Source organism: Oncorhynchus kisutch, unplaced genomic scaffold, assembly GCF_002021735.2.
Source record: "Oncorhynchus kisutch isolate 150728-3 unplaced genomic scaffold, Okis_V2 scaffold2951, whole genome shotgun sequence".
Taxonomy (NCBI): domain Eukaryota; kingdom Metazoa; phylum Chordata; class Actinopteri; order Salmoniformes; family Salmonidae; genus Oncorhynchus; species Oncorhynchus kisutch.
The window spans coordinates 610,129-634,175 of NW_022264896.1; the positions used below are offsets into that span (position 1 = coordinate 610,129).

General features: G+C 46.1%; 2 protein-coding genes across 10 annotated transcripts; both read left to right on the forward strand.

The window, feature by feature from the left end:
- Positions 1 to 1,983: 1,983 nt before the first annotated feature.
- LOC116371135 (beta-1,3-galactosyltransferase 1-like) lies at positions 1,984 to 4,926 on the forward strand. 5 transcript variants are annotated; one of them, XM_031820038.1, is made up of 4 exons: positions 1,984 to 2,821; positions 2,961 to 3,041; positions 3,318 to 3,492; positions 3,529 to 4,920. In XM_031820038.1, exons 1-4 carry the CDS (start codon positions 2,784 to 2,786, stop codon positions 4,372 to 4,374), a joined length of 1,140 nt encoding a protein of 379 aa, XP_031675898.1. In that variant the 5' UTR covers positions 1,984 to 2,783; the 3' UTR covers positions 4,375 to 4,920. The 5 variants fall into 5 exon arrangements, with proteins under 5 accessions (XP_031675898.1, XP_031675897.1, XP_031675896.1 ...); XM_031820037.1 differs by having other exon boundaries at positions 1,985 to 2,821; positions 3,321 to 4,920; XM_031820036.1 differs by having other exon boundaries at positions 1,986 to 2,821; positions 3,318 to 4,920.
- Positions 4,927 to 7,752: 2,826 nt separating this feature from the next.
- Positions 7,753 to 11,892, forward strand: LOC116371136 (beta-1,3-galactosyltransferase 1). 5 transcript variants are annotated; one of them, XM_031820043.1, is made up of 4 exons: positions 7,753 to 8,546; positions 8,684 to 8,764; positions 9,040 to 9,214; positions 9,251 to 11,886. In XM_031820043.1, exons 1-4 carry the CDS (start codon positions 8,509 to 8,511, stop codon positions 10,091 to 10,093), a joined length of 1,137 nt encoding a protein of 378 aa, XP_031675903.1. In that variant the 5' UTR covers positions 7,753 to 8,508; the 3' UTR covers positions 10,094 to 11,886. The 5 variants fall into 5 exon arrangements, with proteins under 5 accessions (XP_031675903.1, XP_031675901.1, XP_031675902.1 ...); XM_031820041.1 differs by having other exon boundaries at positions 7,755 to 8,546; positions 9,040 to 11,892; XM_031820042.1 differs by having other exon boundaries at positions 7,755 to 8,546; positions 9,043 to 11,886.
- The last annotated feature ends 12,155 nt before the right edge of the window (positions 11,893 to 24,047 follow it).

A 24,047-nucleotide genomic window follows, 5' to 3' on the forward strand; every position in this document is an offset into this window, starting at 1 on the left:
GTTTAGTGAGTCCACCAGATCAGAGGCAGTAGGAATGACCAGGGATGTTCTCTGTTTAGTGAGTCCTCCAGACCAGAGGCAATAGGAATGACCAGTGATGTTCTCTGTTTAGTGAGTCCTCCAGACCAGAGGCAATAGGAATGACCAGGGATGTTCTCTGTTTAGTGAGTCCTCCAGACCAGAGGCAGTAGGGATGACCAGGGATATTCTCTGTTTAGTGAGTCCTCCAGACCAGAGGCAGTAGGGATGACCAGGGATGTTCTCTGTTTAGTGAGTCCTCCAGACCAGAGGCAGTAGGAATGACCAGGGATATTCTCTGTTTAGTGAGTCCTCCAGACCAGAGGCTAGTAGGGATGACCAGGGATGTTCTCTGTTTAGTGAGTCCTCCAGACCAGAGGCAATAGGGATGACCAGGGATGTTCTCTGTTTAGTGAGTCCTCCAGACCAGAGGCAGTAGGAATGACCAGGGATATTCTCTGTTTAGTGAGTCCTCCAGACCAGAGGCTAGTAGGGATGACCAGGGATGTTCTCGGTTTAGTGAGTCCTCCAGACCAGAGGCAGTAGGGATGACCAGGGATGTTCTCTGTTTAGTGAGTCCTCCAGACCAGAGGCAGTAGGAATGACCAGGGATGCTCTCTTGATAGGTGTGTGAATTGGACCATTTTCCTGTCCTGCTAAGCGTTCAAAATGTATTGACTATTTTTGGGTGTCGGGAAATTGTATGGAGTAAAAATAACATTATTTTCTTTAGGAATGTAGTGAAGTAAAAGTTGTCAAAAATGACCATATTTCCCTCAGATTACACAGTTCACTGGTCACAATAACAACACCCACCTGTAGCACACGTTCCAGCAGGTATATCTCACTGATCATCCCCAAAGCCAACACCTCATTTGGCCAGCTTTCCTTCCAGTTCTCTGCTGCCTGTGACTGGAACGAATTGTAAAAATCGCTGAAGTTGGAGACTTTTATTTCCCTCACCAACTTTAAACATCAACTATCTGAGCAGCTAACCGATCGCTGCAGCTGTACATGGTCCATCAGTAAATAGCCCACCCAATCTACCTACCTCATCCCCATACTGTTTTTATTTATTTACTTTTCTGCTCTTTTGCACACCAGTATCTCTACTTGCACATCATCATCTGCTCATGTATCACTCCAGTGTTAATCTAAATTGTAATTATTCGCTCCTATCTCATGCCTTTTGCACACACTGTATATAGACTTTCTTTTTTCTACTGTGTCATTGACTTGTTTGTGTTATTGGCTTGTTTATTGTTCACTCCATGTGTAACTCTGTCTGTCACACTGCTTTGCTTTATCTTGACCAGGTCGCAGTTGCAAATGAGAACTTGTTCTCAACTAGCCTACCTGGTTAAATAAAGGTGATCTGGTCTACCTGGTTAAATAAAGGTGATCTGGTTAAATAAAGGTGATCTGGTCTACCTGGTTAAATAAAGGTGATCTGGTCTACCTGGTTAAATAAAGGTGATCTGGTCTACCTGGTTAAATAAAGGTGATATGGCCTACCTGGTTAAATAAAGGTGATATGCCCTACCTGGTTAAATAAAGGTGATCTGGTTAAATAAAGGTGATATGGTCTACCTGGTTAAATAAAGGTGATATGGCCTACCTGGTTAAATAAAGGTGATATGGCCTACCTGGTTAAATAAAGGTGATCTGGTTAAATAAAGGTGATATGGTCTACCTGGTTAAATAAAGGTGATCTGGTTAAATAAAGGTGATATGGTCTACCTGGTTAAATAAAGGTGAAATGGTTAAATAAAGGTGATATGGTTAAATAAAGGTGAAATGGTTAAATAAAGGTGATATGGTCTACCTGGTTAAATAAAGGTGATATGGTTAAATAAAGGTGAAATGGTTAAATAAAGGTGATATGGTCTACCTGGTTAAATAAAGGTGAAATGGTTAAATAAAGGTGATATGGTCTACCTGGTTAAATAAAGGTGAAATAAAAGAAGTAATACAAATATATATATATAGTCTATGGTCAAGAATAGTGTCCTATATAGTTTATATAATTTTTACTAGCAATAAATGTCAGGAATTGTGAAACACTGAGTTTAAAATGTTTTTGGTTAAGGTTTATGTCAACTGTACATTTGAGCAGCGTACAGGACAAACAAACTGGTTCAACGTTGGTTTAGTGGAAAACATATTAAAACGGACTACAGGTACAATGTATTGGAAGACTTCTAACAGATTTTGTTCTTAAAATACCAGAAAAGTATGATTGCTAATATTACCGAAATCATAATATGTACGTCTTCATGACAGAAGTCAAAGTATATTATATCCCAGAACCCTTCTGTGATCTCTTTCTCTCTCTCAGACACACACAGGTGATAGGTGGTTGTAAATGTTGACATTGACAGTGATATAAGTACTATTGTTCATATTTGGTTCAAGGTCTTAAAAGTCTGACTTATTTTCTGTTTGTAACACTTCATGACACATCACTGACAGAAGGAAAATGGTTACCATGAGAGTGATGCCAACAACACAGGAAACCACAGAGAAAGCAGCTGTGCTACTGACATGCTGAGACCCATAGAGTCAGACAGCAGCCCTCCCACCGATGCTCCACCCACTGCCAATCAACCATCAGAGACGGAAGAGAAAGTGATAAATCTCACTGGCTCTTTTTCCTGGTTCGTTTGAAGTCAACTAAATAAGCAGAACAGACCCAGCTACTATCGCAATTGGTGTTTATGGGAGAACTATCCCTTAAGCAGAGCCTGGAACGGTGACCAACGTAAATGGACAACGGTAAACAGCGTCTTAATTTACCTGAAACGTAATAAAGCCCTTCTTTTTTTTTTAAACATAGTCGTTGACATTCAGAGAGCTGATATTCTGAGCCTCAGGTTGTTAGAGTAAATTATCTCTGTCAGACTTTTATACACCCTCTTTGATACAATCTTACCCAAATGCAGGATGGGGGTCTGCCACAACTTCTGGACCCAGCGCCCCCCACCTGACGCCCATGATGCCCAGCCCCTCATCGCTAAACAATGGTGAGCCACAGAGGGAGAGGGGTGGGGGGGGGGGGACTTCTCTTCTAAACATCGAACATTCAAATAAAATCTAGTGCATGATGTTGATTGATTGTATATAGTATGATGAAGTGAACATAGTTAATATGTAAAAAGATAAGATGGTTTATCTTACTAACTATAAAATATATTAACTTCCATTGTGAATTTAAACCAACGTAAGGAGTAATGAATCAAATAGAGAAACAGTGGTCAGACACTGACAGTCGATGTATTTTTCTCAACCTTGTGTTTCAGCAGTACTGATGATAGCCAGAAGGGGGCAGACAAGACACAGCTCAAAAAGAGACGCTGGTGTCGCAACAGCTGCCTTTGCCTGTTTCTGTTCCTGGTCGTGATGATGACTGTGGTCATCCTGGAAGTTGACCTCAAAGAACGGATCTCACCTTCAACAACCAATCCAGCAGCAAACATGTCAGTTGCGATTCTGGCTGCCCCTCCCCCGTACGTGTCCCGAGGACCGTACCATGTACAATACCCACATGAGTACTCCTTCATCCTGGATGAGCCAGAGAAATGCCTTGAGAAGAACCCCTTCCTGGTTCTGATGGTGCCAGTGGCGCCCTATAACAGGGAGGCCCGTGAGGCCGTCCGCAGGACTTGGGGCAGTGAGAGGCAGGTACTGGGCAAAGAGGTCCGTCTGTTCTTCCTGCTGGGACTGCCCAGTGGAGAGGAGACAGAGCAGCTCCAGGAGAAGGTGCTGCAGGAGAGCAAAGAGCACCAGGATCTGCTGCAGAGCGACTTCATAGACAGCTACAAAAACCTGACCATCAAGACCATGGTGATGATGGAGTGGCTGAGCTCTCGCTGCCCCAACGCCTCCTACGCCATGAAGATCGACTCAGACATGTTCCTCAACGTGAACACCTTGGTCAACATGCTGCTTCACGCTCCAACGCAGAACTACCAGACTGGACTAGTGGCCCGACGGGGCGCTGTTCTAAGAGACCGTAACTCCAAATGGTACCTTCCAAAGGAGGTGTTTCCTGAACCGGTATATCCACCTTATGCTCTGGGCCTGGGCTATGTCTTCACCTTAGACCTCCCCAGGAAGCTGGTGGAGGCGTCCAGGCATGTTAAAGCCGTCTACATAGAGGATGTGTATCTGGGACTGTGTATGAGACACCTGGGCATCCGGCCTACTGACCCCCCCAGTGGAAACCTTTTTCAGGGGTATGCAGGAGCCCAGGACCGCTGTCACTACATGGCTGTTATCACGACCATCCTCGACACTCCTCAGGAGCTTCTGGACGTATGGAGAAACTTGCACCAACCTGGGCCTGTCTGTTATTGAAAACAACACTCTGGGAAAGACAAAGAGCCTTGAGGTTAGAGCGTTGGGCCAATAACCCAAAAGGGTGATGGTTCCAATCCCGGAGCTGACAAAATGGCAAATCTGTCACTGTGCCTTTGAGCAAGCACTTAACCCCAGTGCTCCACGGGTGCTGGACAATGGTGTCCCTTACCGGGACCTCGCTCCCTGTGGGTGTCTTGTTTGAGCTGTGACTTTCTCTTGGATGCTTTTCTCTGGGTGTGGTAGAGAAGGGTCGCCTTATCCCTGTGTTTCTGTGGGTGTGGTAGAGAAGGATTGCCTTATCCCTGTGTTTCTGTGGGTGTGGTAGAGAGCGATCACCTTATCCCTGTGTTTCTGTGGGTGTGGTAGAGAAGGGTCACATTATCTCTGTTTCTGCAGTGGTGGAAAAGGTACTTAATCATCATACTATAGTAAAAGTAGACGGCACACTCCAATACTCAGACATCATTTACAAACCAAGCCTTTATGTTTAGTGAGTCCTCCAGACCAGAGGCAGTAGGAATGACCAGGGATGTTCTCTGTTTAGTGAGTCCACCAGACCAGAGGCAGTAGGAATGACCAGGGATGTTCTCTGTTTAGTGAGTCCACCAGATCAGAGGCAGTAGGAATGACCAGGGATGTTCTCTGTTTAGTGAGTCCTCCAGACCAGAGGCAGTAGGAATGACCAGGGATGTTCTCTGTTTAGTGAGTCCACCAGATCAGAGGCAGTAGGAATGACCAGGGATGTTCTCTGTTTAGTGAGTCCTCCAGATCAGAGGCTAGTAGGGATGACCAGGGATGTTCTCTGTTTAGTGAGTCCACCAGATCAGAGGCAGTAGGAATGACCAGGGATGTTCTCTGTTTAGTGAGTCCTCCAGATCAGAGGCAATAGGAATGACCAGGGATGTTCTCTGTTTAGTGAGTCCTCCAGATCAGAGGCAGTAGGAATGACCAGGGATGTTCTCTGTTTAGTGAGTCCTCCAGACCAGAGGCAGTAGGAATGACCAGGGATGTTCTCTGTTTAGTGAGTCCTCCAGACCAGAGGCAGTAGGAATGACCAGGGATGTTCTCTGTTTAGTGAGTCCTCCAGACCAGAGACAGTAGGAATGACCAGGGATGTTCTCTGTTTAGTGAGTCCTCCAGACCAGAGGCAGTAGGAATGACCAGGGATGTTCTCTGTTTAGTGAGTCCTCCAGACCAGAGGCAATAGGAATGACCAGGGATGTTCTCTGTTTAGTGAGTCCTCCAGACCAGAGGCAATAGGAATGACCAGGGATGTTCTCTGTTCAGTGAGTCCTCCAGACCAGAGGCAATAGGAATGACCAGGGATGTTCTCTGTTTAGTGAGTCCTCCAGACCAGAGGCAATAGGAATGACCAGGGATGTTCTCTGTTTAGTGAGTCCTCCAGACCAGAGGCAATAGGAATGACCAGGGATGTTCTCTGTTTAGTGAGTCCTCCAGACCAGAGGCAGTAGGGATGACCAGGGATGTTCTCTGTTTAGTGAGTCCACCAGATCAGAGGCAGTAGGAATGACCAGGGATGTTCTCTGTTTAGTGAGTCCTCCAGACCAGAGGCAATAGGAATGACCAGTGATGTTCTCTGTTTAGTGAGTCCTCCAGACCAGAGGCAATAGGAATGACCAGGGATGTTCTCTGTTTAGTGAGTCCTCCAGACCAGAGGCAGTAGGGATGACCAGGGATATTCTCTGTTTAGTGAGTCCTCCAGACCAGAGGCAGTAGGGATGACCAGGGATGTTCTCTGTTTAGTGAGTCCTCCAGACCAGAGGCAGTAGGAATGACCAGGGATATTCTCTGTTTAGTGAGTCCTCCAGACCAGAGGCTAGTAGGGATGACCAGGGATGTTCTCTGTTTAGTGAGTCCTCCAGACCAGAGGCAATAGGGATGACCAGGGATGTTCTCTGTTTAGTGAGTCCTCCAGACCAGAGGCAGTAGGAATGACCAGGGATATTCTCTGTTTAGTGAGTCCTCCAGACCAGAGGCTAGTAGGGATGACCAGGGATGTTCTCTGTTTAGTGAGTCCTCCAGACCAGAGGCAGTAGGAATGACCAGGGATGCTCTCTTGATAGGTGTGTGAATTGGACCATTTTCCTGTCCTGCTAAGCGTTCAAAATGTATTGACTATTTTTGGGTGTCAGGAAATTGTATGGAGTAAAAATAACATTATTTTCTTTAGGAATGTAGTGAAGTAAAAGTTGTCAAAAATGACCATATTTCCCTCAGATTACACAGTTCACTGGTCACAATAACAACACCCACCTGTAGCACACGTTCCAGCAGGTATATCTCACTGATCATCCCCAAAGCCAACACCTCATTTGGCCAGCTTTCCTTCCAGTTCTCTGCTGCCTGTGACTGGAACGAATTGTAAAAATCGCTGAAGTTGGAGACTTTTATTTCCCTCACCAACTTTAAACATCAACTATCTGAGCAGCTAACCGATCGCTGCAGCTGTACATGGTCCATCAGTAAATAGCCCACCCAATCTACCTACCTCATCCCCATACTGTTTTTATTTATTTACTTTTCTGCTCTTTTGCACACCAGTATCTCTACTTGCACATCATCATCTGCTCATGTATCACTCCAGTGTTAATCTAAATTGTAATTATTCGCTCCTATCTCATGCCTTTTGCACACACTGTATATAGACTTTCTTTTTTCTACTGTGTCATTGACTTGTGTTATTGGCTTGTTTATTGTTCACTCCATGTGTAACTCTGTCTGTCACACTGCTTTGCTTTATCTTGACCAGGTCGCAGTTGCAAATGAGAACTTGTTCTCAACTAGCCTACCTGGTTAAATAAAGGTGATCTGGTCTATCTGGTTAAATAAAGGTGATCTGGTCTACCTGGTTAAATAAAGGTGATCTGGTCTATCTGGTTAAATAAAGGTGATCTGGTCTACCTGGTTAAATAAAGGTGATCTGGTTAAATAAAGGTGATCTGGTCTACCTGGTTAAATAAAGGTGATCTGGTCTACCTGGTTAAATAAAGGTGATCTGGTCTACCTGGTTAAATAAAGGTGATATGGCCTACCTGGTTAAATAAAGGTGATATGCCCTACCTGGTTAAATAAAGGTGATCTGGTTAAATAAAGGTGATATGGTCTACCTGGTTAAATAAAGGTGATATGGCCTACCTGGTTAAATAAAGGTGATATGGCCTACCTGGTTAAATAAAGGTGATCTGGTTAAATAAAGGTGATATGGTCTACCTGGTTAAATAAAGGTGATATGGTCTACCTGGTTAAATAAAGGTGAAATGGTTAAATAAAGGTGATATGGTCTACCTGGTTAAATAAAGGTGAAATAAAAGAAGTAATACAAATATATATATATAGTCTATGGTCAAAAATAGTGTCCTATATAGTTTATATAATTTTTACTAGCAATAAATGTCAGGAATTGTGAAAAACGGAGTTTAAAATGTTTTTGGTTAAGGTTTATGTCAACTGTACATTTGAGCAGCGTACAGGACAAACAAACTGGTTCAACGTTGGTTTAGTGGAAAACATATTAAAACGGACTACAGGTACAATGTATTGGAAGACTTCTAACAGATTTTGTTCTTAAAATACCAGAAAAGTATGATTGCTAATATTACCGAAATCATAATATGTACGTCTTCATGACAGAAGTCAAAGTATATTATATCCCAGAACCCTTCTGTGATCTCTTTCTCTCTCTCAGACACACACAGGTGATAGGTGGTTGTAAATGTTGACATTGACAGTGATAAGTACTATTGTTCATATTTGGTTCAAGGTCTTAAAAGTCCGACTTATTTTCTGTTTGTAACACTTCATGACACATCACTGACAGAAGGAAAATGGTTACCATGAGAGTGATGCCAACAACACAGGAAACCACAGAGAAAGCAGCTGTGCTACTGACATGCTGAGACCCATAGAGTCAGACAGCAGCCCTCCCACCGATGCTCCACCCACTGCCAATCAACCATCAGAGACGGAAGAGAAAGTGATAAATCTCACTGGCTCTTTTTCCTGGTTCGTTTGAAGTCAACTAAATAAGCAGAACAGACCCAGCTACTATCGCAATTGGTGTTTATGGGAGAACTATCCCTTAAGCAGAGCCTGGAACGGTGACCAACGTAAATGGACAACGGTAAACAGCGTCTTAATTTACCTGAAACGTAATAAAGCCCTTTTTTTTTTTAAACATAGTCGTTGACATTCAGAGAGCTGATATTCTGAGCCTCAGGTTGTTAGAGTAAATTATCTCTGTCAGACTTTTATACACCCTCTTTGATACAATCTTACCCAAATGCAGGATGGGGGTCTGCCACAACTTCTGGACCCAGCGCCCCCCACCTGACGCCCATGATGCCCAGCCCCTCATCGCTAAACAATGGTGAGCCACAGAGGGAGAGGGGTGGGGGGGGGGGACTTCTCTTCTAAACATCGAACATTCAAATAAAATCTAGTGCATGATGTTGATTGATTGTATATAGTATGATGAAGTGAACATAGTTAATATGTAAAAAGATAAGATGGTTTATCTTACTAACTATAAAATATATTAACTTCCATTGTGAATTTAAACCAACGTAATGAGTAATGAATCAAATAGAGAAACAGTGGTCAGACACTGACAGTCGATGTATTTTTCTCAACCTTGTGTTTCAGCAGTACTGATGATAGCCAGAAGGGGGCAGACAAGACACAGCTCAAAAAGAGACGCTGGTGTCGCAACAGCTGCCTTTGCCTGTTTCTGTTCCTGGTCGTGATGATGACTGTGGTCATCCTGGAAGTTGACCTCAAAGAACGGATCTCACCTTCAACAACCAATCCAGCAGCAAACATGTCAGTTGCGATTCTGGCTGCCCCTCCCCCGTACGTGTCCCGAGGACCGTACCATGTACAATACCCACATGAGTACTCCTTCATCCTGGATGAGCCAGAGAAATGCCGGGAGAAGAACCCCTTCCTGGTTCTGATGGTGCCAGTGGCGCCCTATAACAGGGAGGCCCGTGAGGCCGTCCGCAGGACTTGGGGCAGTGAGAGGCAGGTACTGGGCAAAGAGGTCCGTCTGTTCTTCCTGCTGGGACTGCCCAGTGGAGAGGAGACAGAGCAGCTCCAGGAGAAGGTGCTGCAGGAGAGCAAAGAGCACCAGGATCTGCTGCAGAGCGACTTCATAGACAGCTACAAAAACCTGACCATCAAGACCATGGTGATGATGGAGTGGCTGAGCTCTCGCTGCCCCAACGCCTCCTACGCCATGAAGATCGACTCAGACATGTTCCTCAACGTGAACACCTTGGTCAACATGCTGCTTCACGCTCCAACGCAGAACTACCAGACTGGACTAGTGGCCCAATGGGCCGCTGTTCTAAGAGACCGTAACTCCAAATGGTACCTTCCAAAGGAGGTGTTTCCTGAACCGGTATATCCACCTTATGCTCTGGGCCTGGGCTATGTCTTCACCTTAGACCTCCCCAGGAAGCTGGTGGAGGCGTCCAGGCATGTTAAAGCCGTCTACATAGAGGATGTGTATCTGGGACTGTGTATGAGACACCTGGGCATCCGGCCTACTGACCCCCCCAGTGGAAACCTCTTCCAGGTTTTCCCTGTGGCTTATGACCGCTGCACCTACTCACGGCTGATAGCCACCACCACACACAGTATCACTCACCAGGTCAACGCATGGACAGACCTACACAAACCTGGTCCTCCCTGCTGATCTCATACAGTAACAGACTGACTGCTGTACCAATCACTTCCTCGTTGTTTGTTCATACACTAACTAACTAACAAACAAAAAACAAAGATGGCGACACCTCCAGGGGATGGGAAAAGGATATACAACATTTCTGGATAGATCTGAAAATATCTGTGTAGCAACTCTCCCCATCCAACCTGACAGAGCTGGAGAGGCTCTGCAGAGAAGAATGGGAGAAACTCCCCAAATACAGGTGTGCCAAGCTTCTAGCGTCATACCCAAGAAGACTCAAGGCTGTAATCACTGCCAACGGTGATTCAACAAAGTACTGAGTAAAGGGTCTGAATAGTTATGTAATATCTCAGTTTTTAGTTTTTATTTAAAAAATAAATCCTGTTTTTGCTTTGTCATTATGGGGTATTGTGTGTAGATTGATGAGGGGAAAGAACTATTTAATCAATTTTAGAATAAGGCTTTAACCAAAATGTGGAAAAAGTCAAGGTGTCTGAACACTTTCCAAAGGCACTGTATACCTTGGTGAAGAACATTAACACCCTGAATGACCAGTTTCTTCACGTTACGTCCTTTGGGAGAATGTTGTTTTTCTCTGAACCGAGGCAGACACCTTGCTACACCAGTTCTTTGATTCCTAAGGCTTTTTTTAACAAAGACTGAGAGCAGCAGTTATCTGTCTAACGTGGACATGGTGATGGACTGGACAGGACTAAGAAATGGATGCAATGGGTTGGGTCTGTCTGTGGTGAATGTGTGCACTACACTGAAGCAGCAGAAACCCAGAACAAGTTAAACAGGTTTATCTTAATAGAGACTAGTTGGCTGTGTTTAGACAGGCAGCCCAATTCTGATCTTTTTCCCACTAATTGTTCATTTGACAAATCACATCTCTTTCAGAGCTGATGTGATGGTGGAAAGTCTAAACACAGCCACTGCACTTAATAATCAGCTTTGCCCCTTTTCCCAGAGCAAACTGTAACAGGTTCATTTGACCCAGCTTCTCACAACAAGAAAAAGAATACTGGAGCAACAGGAAATATATATAAATATATTAGTTTTCGTGAGGGAAAATCAAGTTTGAAATGTTAAACCTGAAATGACAAACTTCAGAAGCCTGTTTAAACCACTAAAATTGGCATTTCCTGCTCTGCAGGAAAATGATCTGTGACAACAGAGTGACCAAATATATATATCAGATCTGTATCAGTTAGTGATGGAAATAAGTGAAGGGGATCTGTGAAGGCTTTGGCTGTAGAGTCAATAGACCAGGATGAAGGGTGTCATTTGCACTGTCACCAAAGTCACAAGTCTAATGAGGCAATTCAGTAAAGAAACCTATTGTTATTTACAACGACGGCCTACACCGAACAGACCCAGATGACACTGGGCCAATTGTGCGCCGCCCTATCGGACTCCTAATCACGTCCGGATGTGATACTGCCTGGAATCAAGACATGGTTTCTGTAGTGACGCCTCAAGCACTGAGATGCAGTGCCTTAAACCGCTGCGCCACTCAGGGGCCCCAAGTGAAGTAGCTTTGTATGAGTTGTAGTTTTTTTAATATGTGGTGGAAGGAGGAAGTTTGAGTCGAGCGATCAGGAAGAGATGATGCTTGCATTCATTTTGCATTTCGCAGGGTCAGAGGGAATTTGGTTTGCCTGAGAGTTTGTGCCAACTGCATTGAAGACAGCTGAGACGGCACACTAAGGCATTCCTATCACTTCCTCCTTCGTTCCTGCCAGAGATGTAATCTGCTGAATTTGTAATACGTTTCCACTTTGATTAAAAGGTTTTGCTCATTTTTATGATATGTTACTGAATTTGTATTAGAAGAGAGGTGAAACACACAAACCAATATTTATCTGACCAAAGGGCCTGTTGCTCAGATGATGTTTAGGCTACAGTGTGATTATACCAGGGCTGATGTTAGACTGGGGCTGATGTTAGACTACAGTGTGATTATACCAGGGCTGATGTTAGACTGGGGCTGATGTTTAGACTACAGTGTGATTAGACCAGGACTGACGTTAGACTGGGGCTGATGTTTAGACTACAGTGTGATTAGACCAGGGCTGATGTTTAGACTACAGTGTGATTAGACCAGGGCTGATGTTTAGGCTACAGTGTGATTAGACCAGGGCTGATGTTTAGACTACAGGGGGATTATACCAGGGCTGATGTTAGACTGGGACTGATGTTTAGACTACAGTGTGATTAGACCAGGACTGATGTTAGACTGGGGCTGATGTTAGACTGGGGCTGATGTTAGACTGGGGCTGATGTTTAGACTACAGTGTGATTAGACCAGGGCTGATGTTAGACCAGGGCTGATGTTTAAGCTACAGTGTGATTAGACCAGGGCTGATGTTTAGACTACAGTGTGATTAGACCAGGGCTGATGTTTAGGCTACAGTGTGATTAGACCAGGGCTGATGTTTAGACTACAGGGGGATTATACCAGGGCTGATGTTAGACTGGGGCTGATGTTTAGACTACAGTGTGATTAGACCAGGACTGATGTTAGACTGGGGCTGATGTTAGACTGGGGCTGATGTTAGACTGGGGCTGATGTTTAGACTACAGTGTGATTAGACCAGGGCTGATGTTAGACCAGGGCTGATGTTTAAGCTACAGTGTGATTAGACCAGGGCTGATGTTAGACCAGGGCTGATGTTTAGGCTACAGTGTGATTAGACCAGGGCTGATGTTTAGACTACAGTGTGATTAGACCAGGGCTGATGTTAGACTGGGGCTGATGTTTAGACTACAGTGTGATTAGACCAGGGCTGATGTTAGACTGGGGCTGATGTTTAGGCTACAGTGTGATTAGACCAGGGCTGATGTTTAGACTACAGTGTGATTAGACCAGGGCTGATGTTTAGACTGGGGCTGATGTTTAGGCTACAGTGTGATTATACCAGGGCTGATGTTAGACTGGGGCTGATGTTTAGGCTACAGTGTGATTATACCAGGGCTGATGTTAGACTGGGGCTGATGTTTAGGCTACAGTGTGATTAGACCAGGGCTGATGTTTAGACTGGGGCTGATGTTTAGGCTACAGTGTGATTATACCAGGGCTGATGTTAGACTGGTGCTGATGTTTAGGCTACAGTGTGATTATACCAGGGCTGATGTTAGACTGGGGCTGATGTTTAGGCTACAGTGTGATTAGACCAGGGCTGATGTTAGACCAGGGCTGATGTTCAGGCTACAGTGTGATTATACCAGGGCTGATGTTTAGACTGGGGCTGATGTTTAGACTACAGTGTGATTATACCTGGGCTGATGTTAGACTGGGGCTGATGTTTAGACTACAGTGTGATTAGACCAGGGCTGATGTTAGACTGGGGCTGATGTTTAGACTACAGTGTGATTATACCAGGGCTGATGTTAGACTGGGGATGATGTTTAGGCTACAGTGTGATTATACCAGGGCTGATGTTAGACTGGGGCTGATGTTTAGGCTACAGTGTGATTAGACCAGGGCTGATGTTAGACTGGGGATGATGTTTAGGCTACAGTGTGATTATACCAGGGCTGATGTTAGACTGGGGCTGATGTTTAGGCTACAGTGTGATTATACCAGGGCTGATGTTAGACTGGGGATGATGTTTAGGCTACAGTGTGATTATACCAGGGCTGATGTTTAGGCTACAGTGTGATTAGACCAGGGCTGATGTTTAGACTACAGTGTGATTAGACCAGGGCTGATGTTAGACTGGGGCTGATGTTTAGACTACAGTGTGATTAGACCAGGGCTGATGTTAGACTGGGGCTGATGTTTAGACTACCTGTGTGATTATACCAGGGCTGATGTTAGACTGGGGCTGATGTTTAAGCTACAGTGTGATTAGACCAGGGCTGATGTTAGACCAGGGCTGATGTTTAGGCTACAGTGTGATTAGACCAGGGCTGATGTTTAGACTACAGTGTGATTAGACCAGGGCTGATGTTAGACTGGGGCTGATGTTTAGACTACAGTGTGATTAGACCAGGGCTGATGTTAGACTGGGGCTGATGTTTAGGCTACAGTGTGATTAGACCAGGGCTGATGTTTAGACTACAGTGTGATTAGACCAGGGCTGATGTTTAGACTGGGGCTGATGTTTAGGCTACAGTGTGATTATACCAGGGCTGATGTTAGACTGGGGCTGATGTTTAGGCTACAGTGTGATTATACCAGGGCTGATGTTAGACTGGGGCTGATGTTTAGGCTACAGTGTGATTAGACCAGGGCTGATGTTTAGACTGGGGCTGATGTTTAGGCTACAGTGTGATTATACCAGGGCTGATGTTAGACTGGTGCTGATGTTTAGGCTACAGTGTGATTATACCAGGGCTGATGTTAGACTGGGGCTGATGTTTAGGCTACAGTGTGATTAGACCAGGGCTGATGTTAGACCAGGGCTGATGTTCAGGCTACAGTGTGATTATACCAGGGCTGATGTTTAGACTGGGGCTGATGTTTAGACTACAGTGTGATTATACCAGGGCTGATGTTAGACTGGGGCTGATGTTTAGACTACAGTGTGATTAGACCAGGGCTGATGTTAGACTGGGGCTGATGTTTAGACTACAGTGTGATTATACCAGGGCTGATGTTAGACTGGGGATGATGTTTAGGCTACAGTGTGATTATACCAGGGCTGATGTTAGACTGGGGCTGATGTTTAGGCTACAGTGTGATTAGACCAGGGCTGATGTTAGACTGGGGATGATGTTTAGGCTACAGTGTGATTATACCAGGGCTGATGTTAGACTGGGGCTGATGTTTAGGCTACAGTGTGATTATACCAGGGCTGATGTTAGACTGGGGATGATGTTTAGGCTACAGTGTGATTATACCAGGGCTGATGTTTAGGCTACAGTGTGATTAGACCAGGGCTGATGTTTAGACTACAGTGTGATTAGACCAGGGCTGATGTTAGACTGGGGCTGATGTTTAGACTACAGTGTGATTAGACCAGGGCTGATGTTAGACTGGGGCTGATGTTTAGACTACCTGTGTGATTATACCAGGGCTGATGTTAGACTGGGGCTGATGTTTAGGCTACAGTGTGATTATACCAGGGCTGATGTTAGACTGGGGCTGATGTTAGACTACAGTGTGATTATACCAGGGCTGATGTTAGACTGGGGCTGATGTTTAGGCTACAGTGGGTTTAGACCAGGGCTGATGTTAGGACAGGGCTGATGTTTAGGCTACAGTGTGATTATACCAGGGCTGATGTTAGACCAGGGCTAATGTTTAGGCTACAGTGTGATTAGAACAGGGCTGATGTTTAGGCTACAGTGTGATTAGACCAGGGCAGATGTTTAGACTACAGTGTGATTAGACCAGGGCTGATATTTAGACTACAGTGGGATTAGACCAGGGCTGATATTTAGGCTACAGTGTGATTAGACCAGGGCTGATATTTAGACTACAGTGTGATTAGACCAGGGCTGATGTTTAGGCAACATTATGATTAGACCAGGGCTGATGTTTAGGCTACAGTGTGATTAGACCAGGGCTGATGTTTAGACTACAGTGTGATTAGACCAGGGCTGATGTTTAGGCAACATTATGATTAGACCAGGGCTGATGTTTAGGCTACAGTGTGGTTAGACCAGGGCTGATGTTTAGGCTACAGTGGGTTTAGACCAGGGCTGATGTTTAGGCTACAGTGGGTTTAGACCAGGGCTGATGTTTAGGCTACAGTGTGATTAGACCAGGGCTGATGTTTAGACTACAGTGTGATTATACCAGGGCTGATGTTAGACTGGGGATGATGTTTAGGCTACAGTGTGATTATACCAGGGCTGATGTTAGACTGGGGCTGATGTTTAGGCTACAGTGTGATTAGACCAGGGCTGATGTTAGACTGGGGATGATGTTTAGGCTACAGTGTGATTATACCAGGGCTGATGTTAGACTGGGGCTGATGTTTAGGCTACAGTGTGATTATACCAGGGCTGATGTTAGACTGGGGATGATGTTTAGGCTACAGCGTGATTATACCAGGGCTGATGTTTAGGCTACAGTGTGATTAGACCAGGGCTGATGTTTAGACTACAGTGTGATTAGACCAGGGCTGATGTTAGACTGGGGCTGATGTTTAGACTACAGTGTGATTAGACCAGGGCTGATGTTAGACTGGGGCTGATGTTTAGACTACCTGTGTGATTATACCAGGGCTGATGTTAGACTGGGGCTGATGTTTAGGCTACAGTGTGATTATACCAGGGCTGATGTTAGGTTTATACCAGGGCTGATGTTTAGGCTACAGTGGGTTTAGACCAGGGCTGATGTTTAGGCTACAGTGGGTTTAGACCAGGGCTGATGTTTAGGCTACAGTGTGGTTAGACCAGGGCTGATGTTTAGGCTACAGTGGGTTTAGACCAGGGCTGATGTTTAGGCTACAGTGGGTTTAGACCAGGGCTGATGTTTAGGCTACAGTGTGATTAGACCAGGGCTGATGTTTAGGCTACAGTGGGTTTAGACCAGGGCTGATGTTTAGGCTACAGTGGGTTTAGACCAGGGCTGATGTTTAGGCTACAGTGTGATTAGACCAGGGCTGATGTTTAGGCTACAGTGTGATTAGACCAGGGCTGATGTTTAGGCTACAGTGGGTTTAGACCAGGGCTGATGTTTAGGCTACAGTGGGTTTAGACCAGGGCTGATGTTTAGGCTACAGTGGGTTTAGACCAGGGCTGATGTTTAGGCTACAGTGTGATTAGACCAGGGCTGATGTTTAGGCTACAGTGGGTTTAGACCAGGGCTGATGTTTAGGCTACAGTGGGATTAGACCAGGGCTGATGTTTAGGCTACAGTGGGTTTAGACCAGGGCTGATGTTTAGGCTACAGTGTGATTAGACCAGGGCTGATGTTTAGGGTACAGTGGGTTTAGACCAGGGCTGATGTTTAGGCTACAGTGGGTTTAGACCAGGGCTGATGTTTAGGCTACAGTGGGTTTAGACCAGGGCTGATGTTTAGGCTACAGTGGGTTTAGACCAGGGCTGATGTTTAGGCTACAGTGGGTTTAGACCGGGGCTGATGTTTAGGCTACAGTGAGTTTAGACCAGGGCTGATGTTTAGGCTACAGTGGGTTTAGACCAGGGCTGATGTTTAGGCTACAGTGGGTTTAGACCAGGGCTGATGTTTAGGCTACAGTGGGTTTAGACCAGGGCTGATGTTTAGGCTACACTGGGTTTAGACCAGGGCTGATGTTTAGACTACAGTGGGGTTAGACCAGGGCTGATGTTTAGACTACAGTGTGATTAGACCAGGGCTGATGTTTAGGCTACAGTGGGTTTAGACCAGGGCTGATGTTTAGACTACAGTGTGGTTAGACCAGGGCTGATGTTTAGGCTACAGTGGGTTTAGACCAGGGCTGATGTTTAGGCTACAGTGTGATTAGACCAGGGCTGATGTTTAGACTACAGTGTGATTAGACCAGGGCTGATGTTTAGGCTACAGTGGGTTTAGACCAGGGCTGATGTTTAGGCTACAGTGTGATTAGACCAGGGCTGATGTTTAGACTGGGGATGATGTTTAGGCTACAGTGGGATTAGACCAGGGCTGATGTTTAGGCTACAGTGGGTTTAGACCAGGGCTGATGTTTAGACCAGGGCTGATGTTTAGGCTACAGTGGGTTTAGACCAGGGCTGATGTTTAGGCTACAGTGGGTTTAGACCAGGGCTGATGTTTAGGCTACAGTGGGTTTAGACCAGGGCTGATGTTTAGGCTACAGTGGGTTTAGACCAGGGCTGATGTTTAGGCTACAGTGTGGTTAGACCAGGGCTGATGTTTAGGCTACAGTGGGTTTAGACCAGGGCTGATGTTTAGGCTACAGTGGGTTTAGACCAGGGCTGATGTTTAGGCTACAGTGGGTTTAGACCAGGGCTGATGTTTAGGCTACAGTGTGATTAGACCAGGGCTGATGTTTAGGCTACAGTGGGTTTAGACCAGGGCTGATGTTTAGGCTACAGTGGGATTAGACCAGGGCTGATGTTTAGGCTACAGTGGGTTTAGACCAGGGCTGATGTTTAGGCTACAGTGTGATTAGACCAGGGCTGATGTTTAGGGTACAGTGGGTTTAGACCAGGGCTGATGTTTAGGCTACAGTGGGTTTAGACCAGGGCTGATGTTTAGGCTACAGTGGGTTTAGACCAGGGCTGATGTTTAGGCTACAGTGGGTTTAGACCAGGGCTGATGTTTAGGCTACAGTGGGTTTAGACCGGGGCTGATGTTTAGGCTACAGTGAGTTTAGACCAGGGCTGATGTTTAGGCTACAGTGGGTTTAGACCAGGGCTGATGTTTAGGCTACAGTGGGTTTAGACCAGGGCTGATGTTTAGGCTACAGTGGGTTTAGACCAGGGCTGATGTTTAGGCTACACTGGGTTTAGACCAGGGCTGATGTTTAGACTACAGTGGGGTTAGACCAGGGCTGATGTTTAGACTACAGTGTGATTAGACCAGGGCTGATGTTTAGGCTACAGTGGGTTTAGACCAGGGCTGATGTTTAGACTACAGTGTGGTTAGACCAGGGCTGATGTTTAGGCTACAGTGGGTTTAGACCAGGGCTGATGTTTAGGCTACAGTGTGATTAGACCAGGGCTGATGTTTAGACTACAGTGTGATTAGACCAGGGCTGATGTTTAGGCTACAGTGGGTTTAGACCAGGGCTGATGTTTAGGCTACAGTGTGATTAGACCAGGGCTGATGTTTAGACTGGGGATGATGTTTAGGCTACAGTGGGATTAGACCAGGGCTGATGTTTAGGCTACAGTGGGTTTAGACCAGGGCTGATGTTTAGACCAGGGCTGATGTTTAGGCTACAGTGGGTTTAGACCAGGGCTGATGTTTAGGCTACAGTGGGTTTAGACCAGGGCTGATGTTTAGGCTACAGTGGGTTTAGACCAGGGCTGATGTTTAGGCTACAGTGGGTTTAGACCAGGGCTGATGTTTAGGCTACAGTGTGGTTAGACCAGGGCTGATGTTTAGGCTACAGTGGGTTTAGACCAGGGCTGATGTTTAGGCTACAGTGGGTTTAGACCAGGGCTGATGTTTAGGCTACAGTGTGATTAGACCAGGGCTGATGTTTAGGCTACAGTGGGTTTAGACCAGGGCTGATGTTTAGGCTACAGTGGGTTTAGACCAGGGCTGATGTTTAGGCTACAGTGTGATTAGACCAGGGCTGATGTTTAGGCTACAGTGTGATTAGACCAGGGCTGATGTTTAGGCTACAGTGGGTTTAGACCAGGGCTGATGTTTAGGCTACAGTGTGTTTAGACCAGGGCTGATGTTTAGGCTACAGTGGGTTTAGACCAGGGCTGATGTTAGACTGGGGCTGATGTTTAGACTACAGTGTGATTAGACCAGGGCTGATGTTAGACTGGGGCTGATGTTTAGACTACCTGTGTGATTATACCAGGGCTGATGTTAGACTGGGGCTGATGTTTAGGCTACAGTGTGATTATACCAGGGCTGATGTTAGACTGGGGCTGATGTTAGACTACAGTGTGATTATACCAGGGCTGATGTTAGACTGGGGCTGATGTTTAGGCTACAGTGGGTTTAGACCAGGGCTGATGTTAGGACAGGGCTGATGTTTAGGCTACAGTGTGATTATACCAGGGCTGATGTTAGACCAGGGCTAATGTTTAGGCTACAGTGTGATTAGACCAGGGCTGATGTTTAGGCTACAGTGTGATTAGACCAGGGCAGATGTTTAGACTACAGTGTGATTAGACCAGGGCTGATATTTAGACTACAGTGGGATTAGACCAGGGCTGATATTTAGGCTACAGTGTGATTAGACCAGGGCTGATATTTAGACTACAGTGTGATTAGACCAGGGCTGATGTTTAGGCAACATTATGATTAGACCAGGGCTGATGTTTAGGCTACAGTGTGATTAGACCAGGGCTGATGTTTAGACTACAGTGTGATTAGACCAGGGCTGATGTTTAGGCAACATTATGATTAGACCAGGGCTGATGTTTAGGCTACAGTGTGGTTAGACCAGGGCTGATGTTTAGGCTACAGTGGGTTTAGACCAGGGCTGATGTTTAGGCTACAGTGGGTTTAGACCAGGGCTGATGTTTAGGCTACAGTGTGATTAGACCAGGGCTGATGTTTAGACTACAGTGTGGTTAGACCAGGGCTGATGTTTAGGCTACAGTGTGGTTAGACCAGGGCTGATGTTTAGGCTACAGTGGGTTTAGACCAGGGCTGATGTTTAGGCTACAGTGGGTTTAGACCAGGGCTGATGTTTAGGCTACAGTGTGATTAGACCAGGGCTGATGTTTAGACTACAGTGTGGTTAGACCAGGGCTGATGTTTAGGCTACAGTGTGGTTAGACCAGAGCTGATGTTTAGGCTACAGTGGGTTTAGACCAGGGCTGATGTTTAGGCTACAGTGGGTTTAGACCAGGGCTGATGTTTAGGCTACAGTGGGTTTAGACCAGGGCTGATGTTTAGGCTACAGTGGGATTAGACCAGGGCTGATGTTTAGGCTACAGTGGGATTAGACCAGGGCTGATGTTTAGACTACAGTGTGATTAGACCAGGGCTGATGTTTAGGCTACAGTGGGTTTAGACCAGGGCTGATGTTTAGGCTACAGTGTGATTAGACCAGGGCTGATGTTTAGACTACAGTGTGATTAGACCAGGGCTGATGTTTAGGCTACAGTGGGTTTAGACCAGGGCTGATGTTTAGGCTACAGTGTGATTAGACCAGGGCTGATGATTAGACTGGGGATGATGTTTAGGCTACAGTGGGATTAGACCAGGGCTGATGTTTAGGCTACAGTGGGTTTAGACCAGGGCTGATGTTTAGACCAGGGCTGATGTTTAGGCTACAGTGGGTTTAGACCAGGGCTGATGTTTAGGCTACAGTGGGTTTAGACCAGGGCTGATGTTTAGGCTACAGTGGGTTTAGACCAGGGCTGATGTTTAGGCTACAGTGGGTTTAGACCAGGGCTGATGTTTAGGCTACAGTGTGGTTAGACCAGGGCTGATGTTTAGGCTACAGTGGGTTTAGACCAGGGCTGATGTTTAGGCTACAGTGGGTTTAGACCAGGGCTGATGTTTAGGCTACAGTGTGATTAGACCAGGGCTGATGTTTAGGCTACAGTGGGTTTAGACCAGGGCTGATGTTTAGGCTACAGTGGGTTTAGACCAGGGCTGATGTTTAGGCTACAGTGTGATTAGACCAGGGCTGATGTTTAGGCTACAGTGTGATTAGACCAGGGCTGATGTTTAGGCTACAGTGGGTTTAGACCAGGGCTGATGTTTAGGCTACAGTGGGTTTAGACCAGGGCTGATGTTTAGGCTACAGTGGGTTTAGACCAGGGCTGATGTTTAGGCTACAGTGTGATTAGACCAGGGCTGATGTTTAGGCTACAGTGGGTTTAGACCAGGGCTGATGTTTAGGCTACAGTGGGATTAGACCAGGGCTGATGTTTAGGCTACAGTGGGTTTAGACCAGGGCTGATGTTTAGGCTACAGTGTGATTAGACCAGGGCTGATGTTTAGGGTACAGTGGGTTTAGACCAGGGCTGATGTTTAGGCTACAGTGGGTTTAGACCAGGGCTGATGTTTAGGCTACAGTGGGTTTAGACCAGGGCTGATGTTTAGGCTACAGTGGGTTTAGACCAGGGCTGATGTTTAGGCTACAGTGGGTTTAGACCAGGGCTGATGTTTAGGCTACAGTGAGTTTAGACCAGGGCTGATGTTTAGGCTACAGTGGGTTTAGACCAGGGCTGATGTTTAGGCTACAGTGGGTTTAGACCAGGGCTGATGTTTAGGCTACAGTGGGTTTAGACCAGGGCTGATGTTTAGGCTACACTGGGTTTAGACCAGGGCTGATGTTTAGACTACAGTGGGGTTAGACCAGGGCTGATGTTTAGGCTACAGTGGGTTTAGACCAGGGCTGATGTTTAGGCTACAGTGTGATTAGACCAGGGCTGATGATTAGACTGGGGATGATGTTTAGGCTACAGTGGGATTAGACCAGGGCTGATGTTTAGGCTACAGTGGGTTTAGACCAGGGCTGATGTTTAGACCAGGGCTGATGTTTAGGCTACAGTGGGTTTAGACCAGGGCTGATGTTTAGGCTACAGTGGGTTTAGACCAGGGCTGATGTTTAGGCTACAGTGGGTTTAGACCAGGGCTGATGTTTAGGCTACAGTGGGTTTAGACCAGGGCTGATGTTTAGGCTACAGTGTGGTTAGACCAGGGCTGATGTTTAGGCTACAGTGGGTTTAGACCAGGGCTGATGTTTAGGCTACAGTGGGTTTAGACCAGGGCTGATGTTTAGGCTACAGTGTGATTAGACCAGGGCTGATGTTTAGACTACAGTGGGGTTAGACCAGGGCTGATGTTTAGACTACAGTGTGATTAGACCAGGGCTGATGTTTAGGCTACAGTGGGTTTAGACCAGGGCTGATGTTTAGACTACAGTGTGGTTAGACCAGGGCTGATGTTTAGGCTACAGTGGGTTTAGACCAGGGCTGATGTTTAGGCTACAGTGTGATTAGACCAGGGCTGATGTTTAGACTACAGTGTGATTAGACCAGGGCTGATGTTTAGGCTACAGTGGGTTTAGACCAGGGCTGATGTTTAGGCTACAGTGTGATTAGACCAGGGCTGATGTTTAGACTGGGGATGATGTTTAGGCTACAGTGGGATTAGACCAGGGCTGATGTTTAGGCTACAGTGGGTTTAGACCAGGGCTGATGTTTAGACCAGGGCTGATGTTTAGGCTACAGTGGGTTTAGACCAGGGCTGATGTTTAGGCTACAGTGGGTTTAGACCAGGGCTGATGTTTAGGCTACAGTGGGTTTAGACCAGGGCTGATGTTTAGGCTACAGTGGGTTTAGACCAGGGCTGATGTTTAGGCTACAGTGTGGTTAGACCAGGGCTGATGTTTAGGCTACAGTGGGTTTAGACCAGGGCTGATGTTTAGGCTACAGTGGGTTTAGACCAGGGCTGATGTTTAGGCTACAGTGTGATTAGACCAGGGCTGATGTTTAGGCTACAGTGGGTTTAGACCAGGGCTGATGTTTAGGCTACAGTGGGTTTAGACCAGGGCTGATGTTTAGGCTACAGTGTGATTAGACCAGGGCTGATGTTTAGGCTACAGTGTGATTAGACCAGGGCTGATGTTTAGGCTACAGTGGGTTTAGACCAGGGCTGATGTTTAGACCAGGGCTGATGTTTAGGCTACAGTGGGTTTAGACCAGGGCTGATGTTTAGGCTACAGTGGGTTTAGACCAGGGCTGATGTTTAGGCTACAGTGGGTTTAGACCAGGGCTGATGTTTAGGCTACAGTGGGTTTAGACCAGGGCTGATGTTTAGGCTACAGTGTGGTTAGACCAGGGCTGATGTTTAGGCTACAGTGGGTTTAGACCAGGGCTGATGTTTAGGCTACAGTGGGTTTAGACCAGGGCTGATGTTTAGGCTACAGTGTGATTAGACCAGGGCTGATGTTTAGACTACAGTGGGGTTAGACCAGGGCTGATGTTTAGACTACAGTGTGATTAGACCAGGGCTGATGTTTAGGCTACAGTGGGTTTAGACCAGGGCTGATGTTTAGACTACAGTGTGGTTAGACCAGGGCTGATGTTTAGGCTACAGTGGGTTTAGACCAGGGCTGATGTTTAGGCTACAGTGTGATTAGACCAGGGCTGATGTTTAGACTACAGTGTGATTAGACCAGGGCTGATGTTTAGGCTACAGTGGGTTTAGACCAGGGCTGATGTTTAGGCTACAGTGTGATTAGACCAGGGCTGATGTTTAGACTGGGGATGATGTTTAGGCTACAGTGGGATTAGACCAGGGCTGATGTTTAGGCTACAGTGGGTTTAGACCAGGGCTGATGTTTAGACCAGGGCTGATGTTTAGGCTACAGTGGGTTTAGACCAGGGCTGATGTTTAGGCTACAGTGGGTTTAGACCAGGGCTGATGTTTAGG

Bases quoted from the DNA above. Each gene is read 5' to 3' on its own strand.
- LOC116371135 (XM_031820036.1), top strand. From the start codon at position 2,784: ATGGACAACGGTAAACAGCGTCTTAATTTACCTGAAAC. The intron at 2,822-2,960 runs GTAATAAAGCCC...ACCCAAATGCAG, and splicing joins CGTCTTAATTTACCTGAAAC to GATGGGGGTCTGCCACAACT. The intron at 3,042-3,317 runs GTGAGCCACAGA...CTTGTGTTTCAG, and splicing joins CCCCTCATCGCTAAACAATG to CAGTACTGATGATAGCCAGA.
- LOC116371136 (XM_031820041.1), top strand. From the start codon at position 8,509: ATGGACAACGGTAAACAGCGTCTTAATTTACCTGAAAC. The intron at 8,547-8,683 runs GTAATAAAGCCC...ACCCAAATGCAG, and splicing joins CGTCTTAATTTACCTGAAAC to GATGGGGGTCTGCCACAACT. The intron at 8,765-9,039 runs GTGAGCCACAGA...CTTGTGTTTCAG, and splicing joins CCCCTCATCGCTAAACAATG to CAGTACTGATGATAGCCAGA.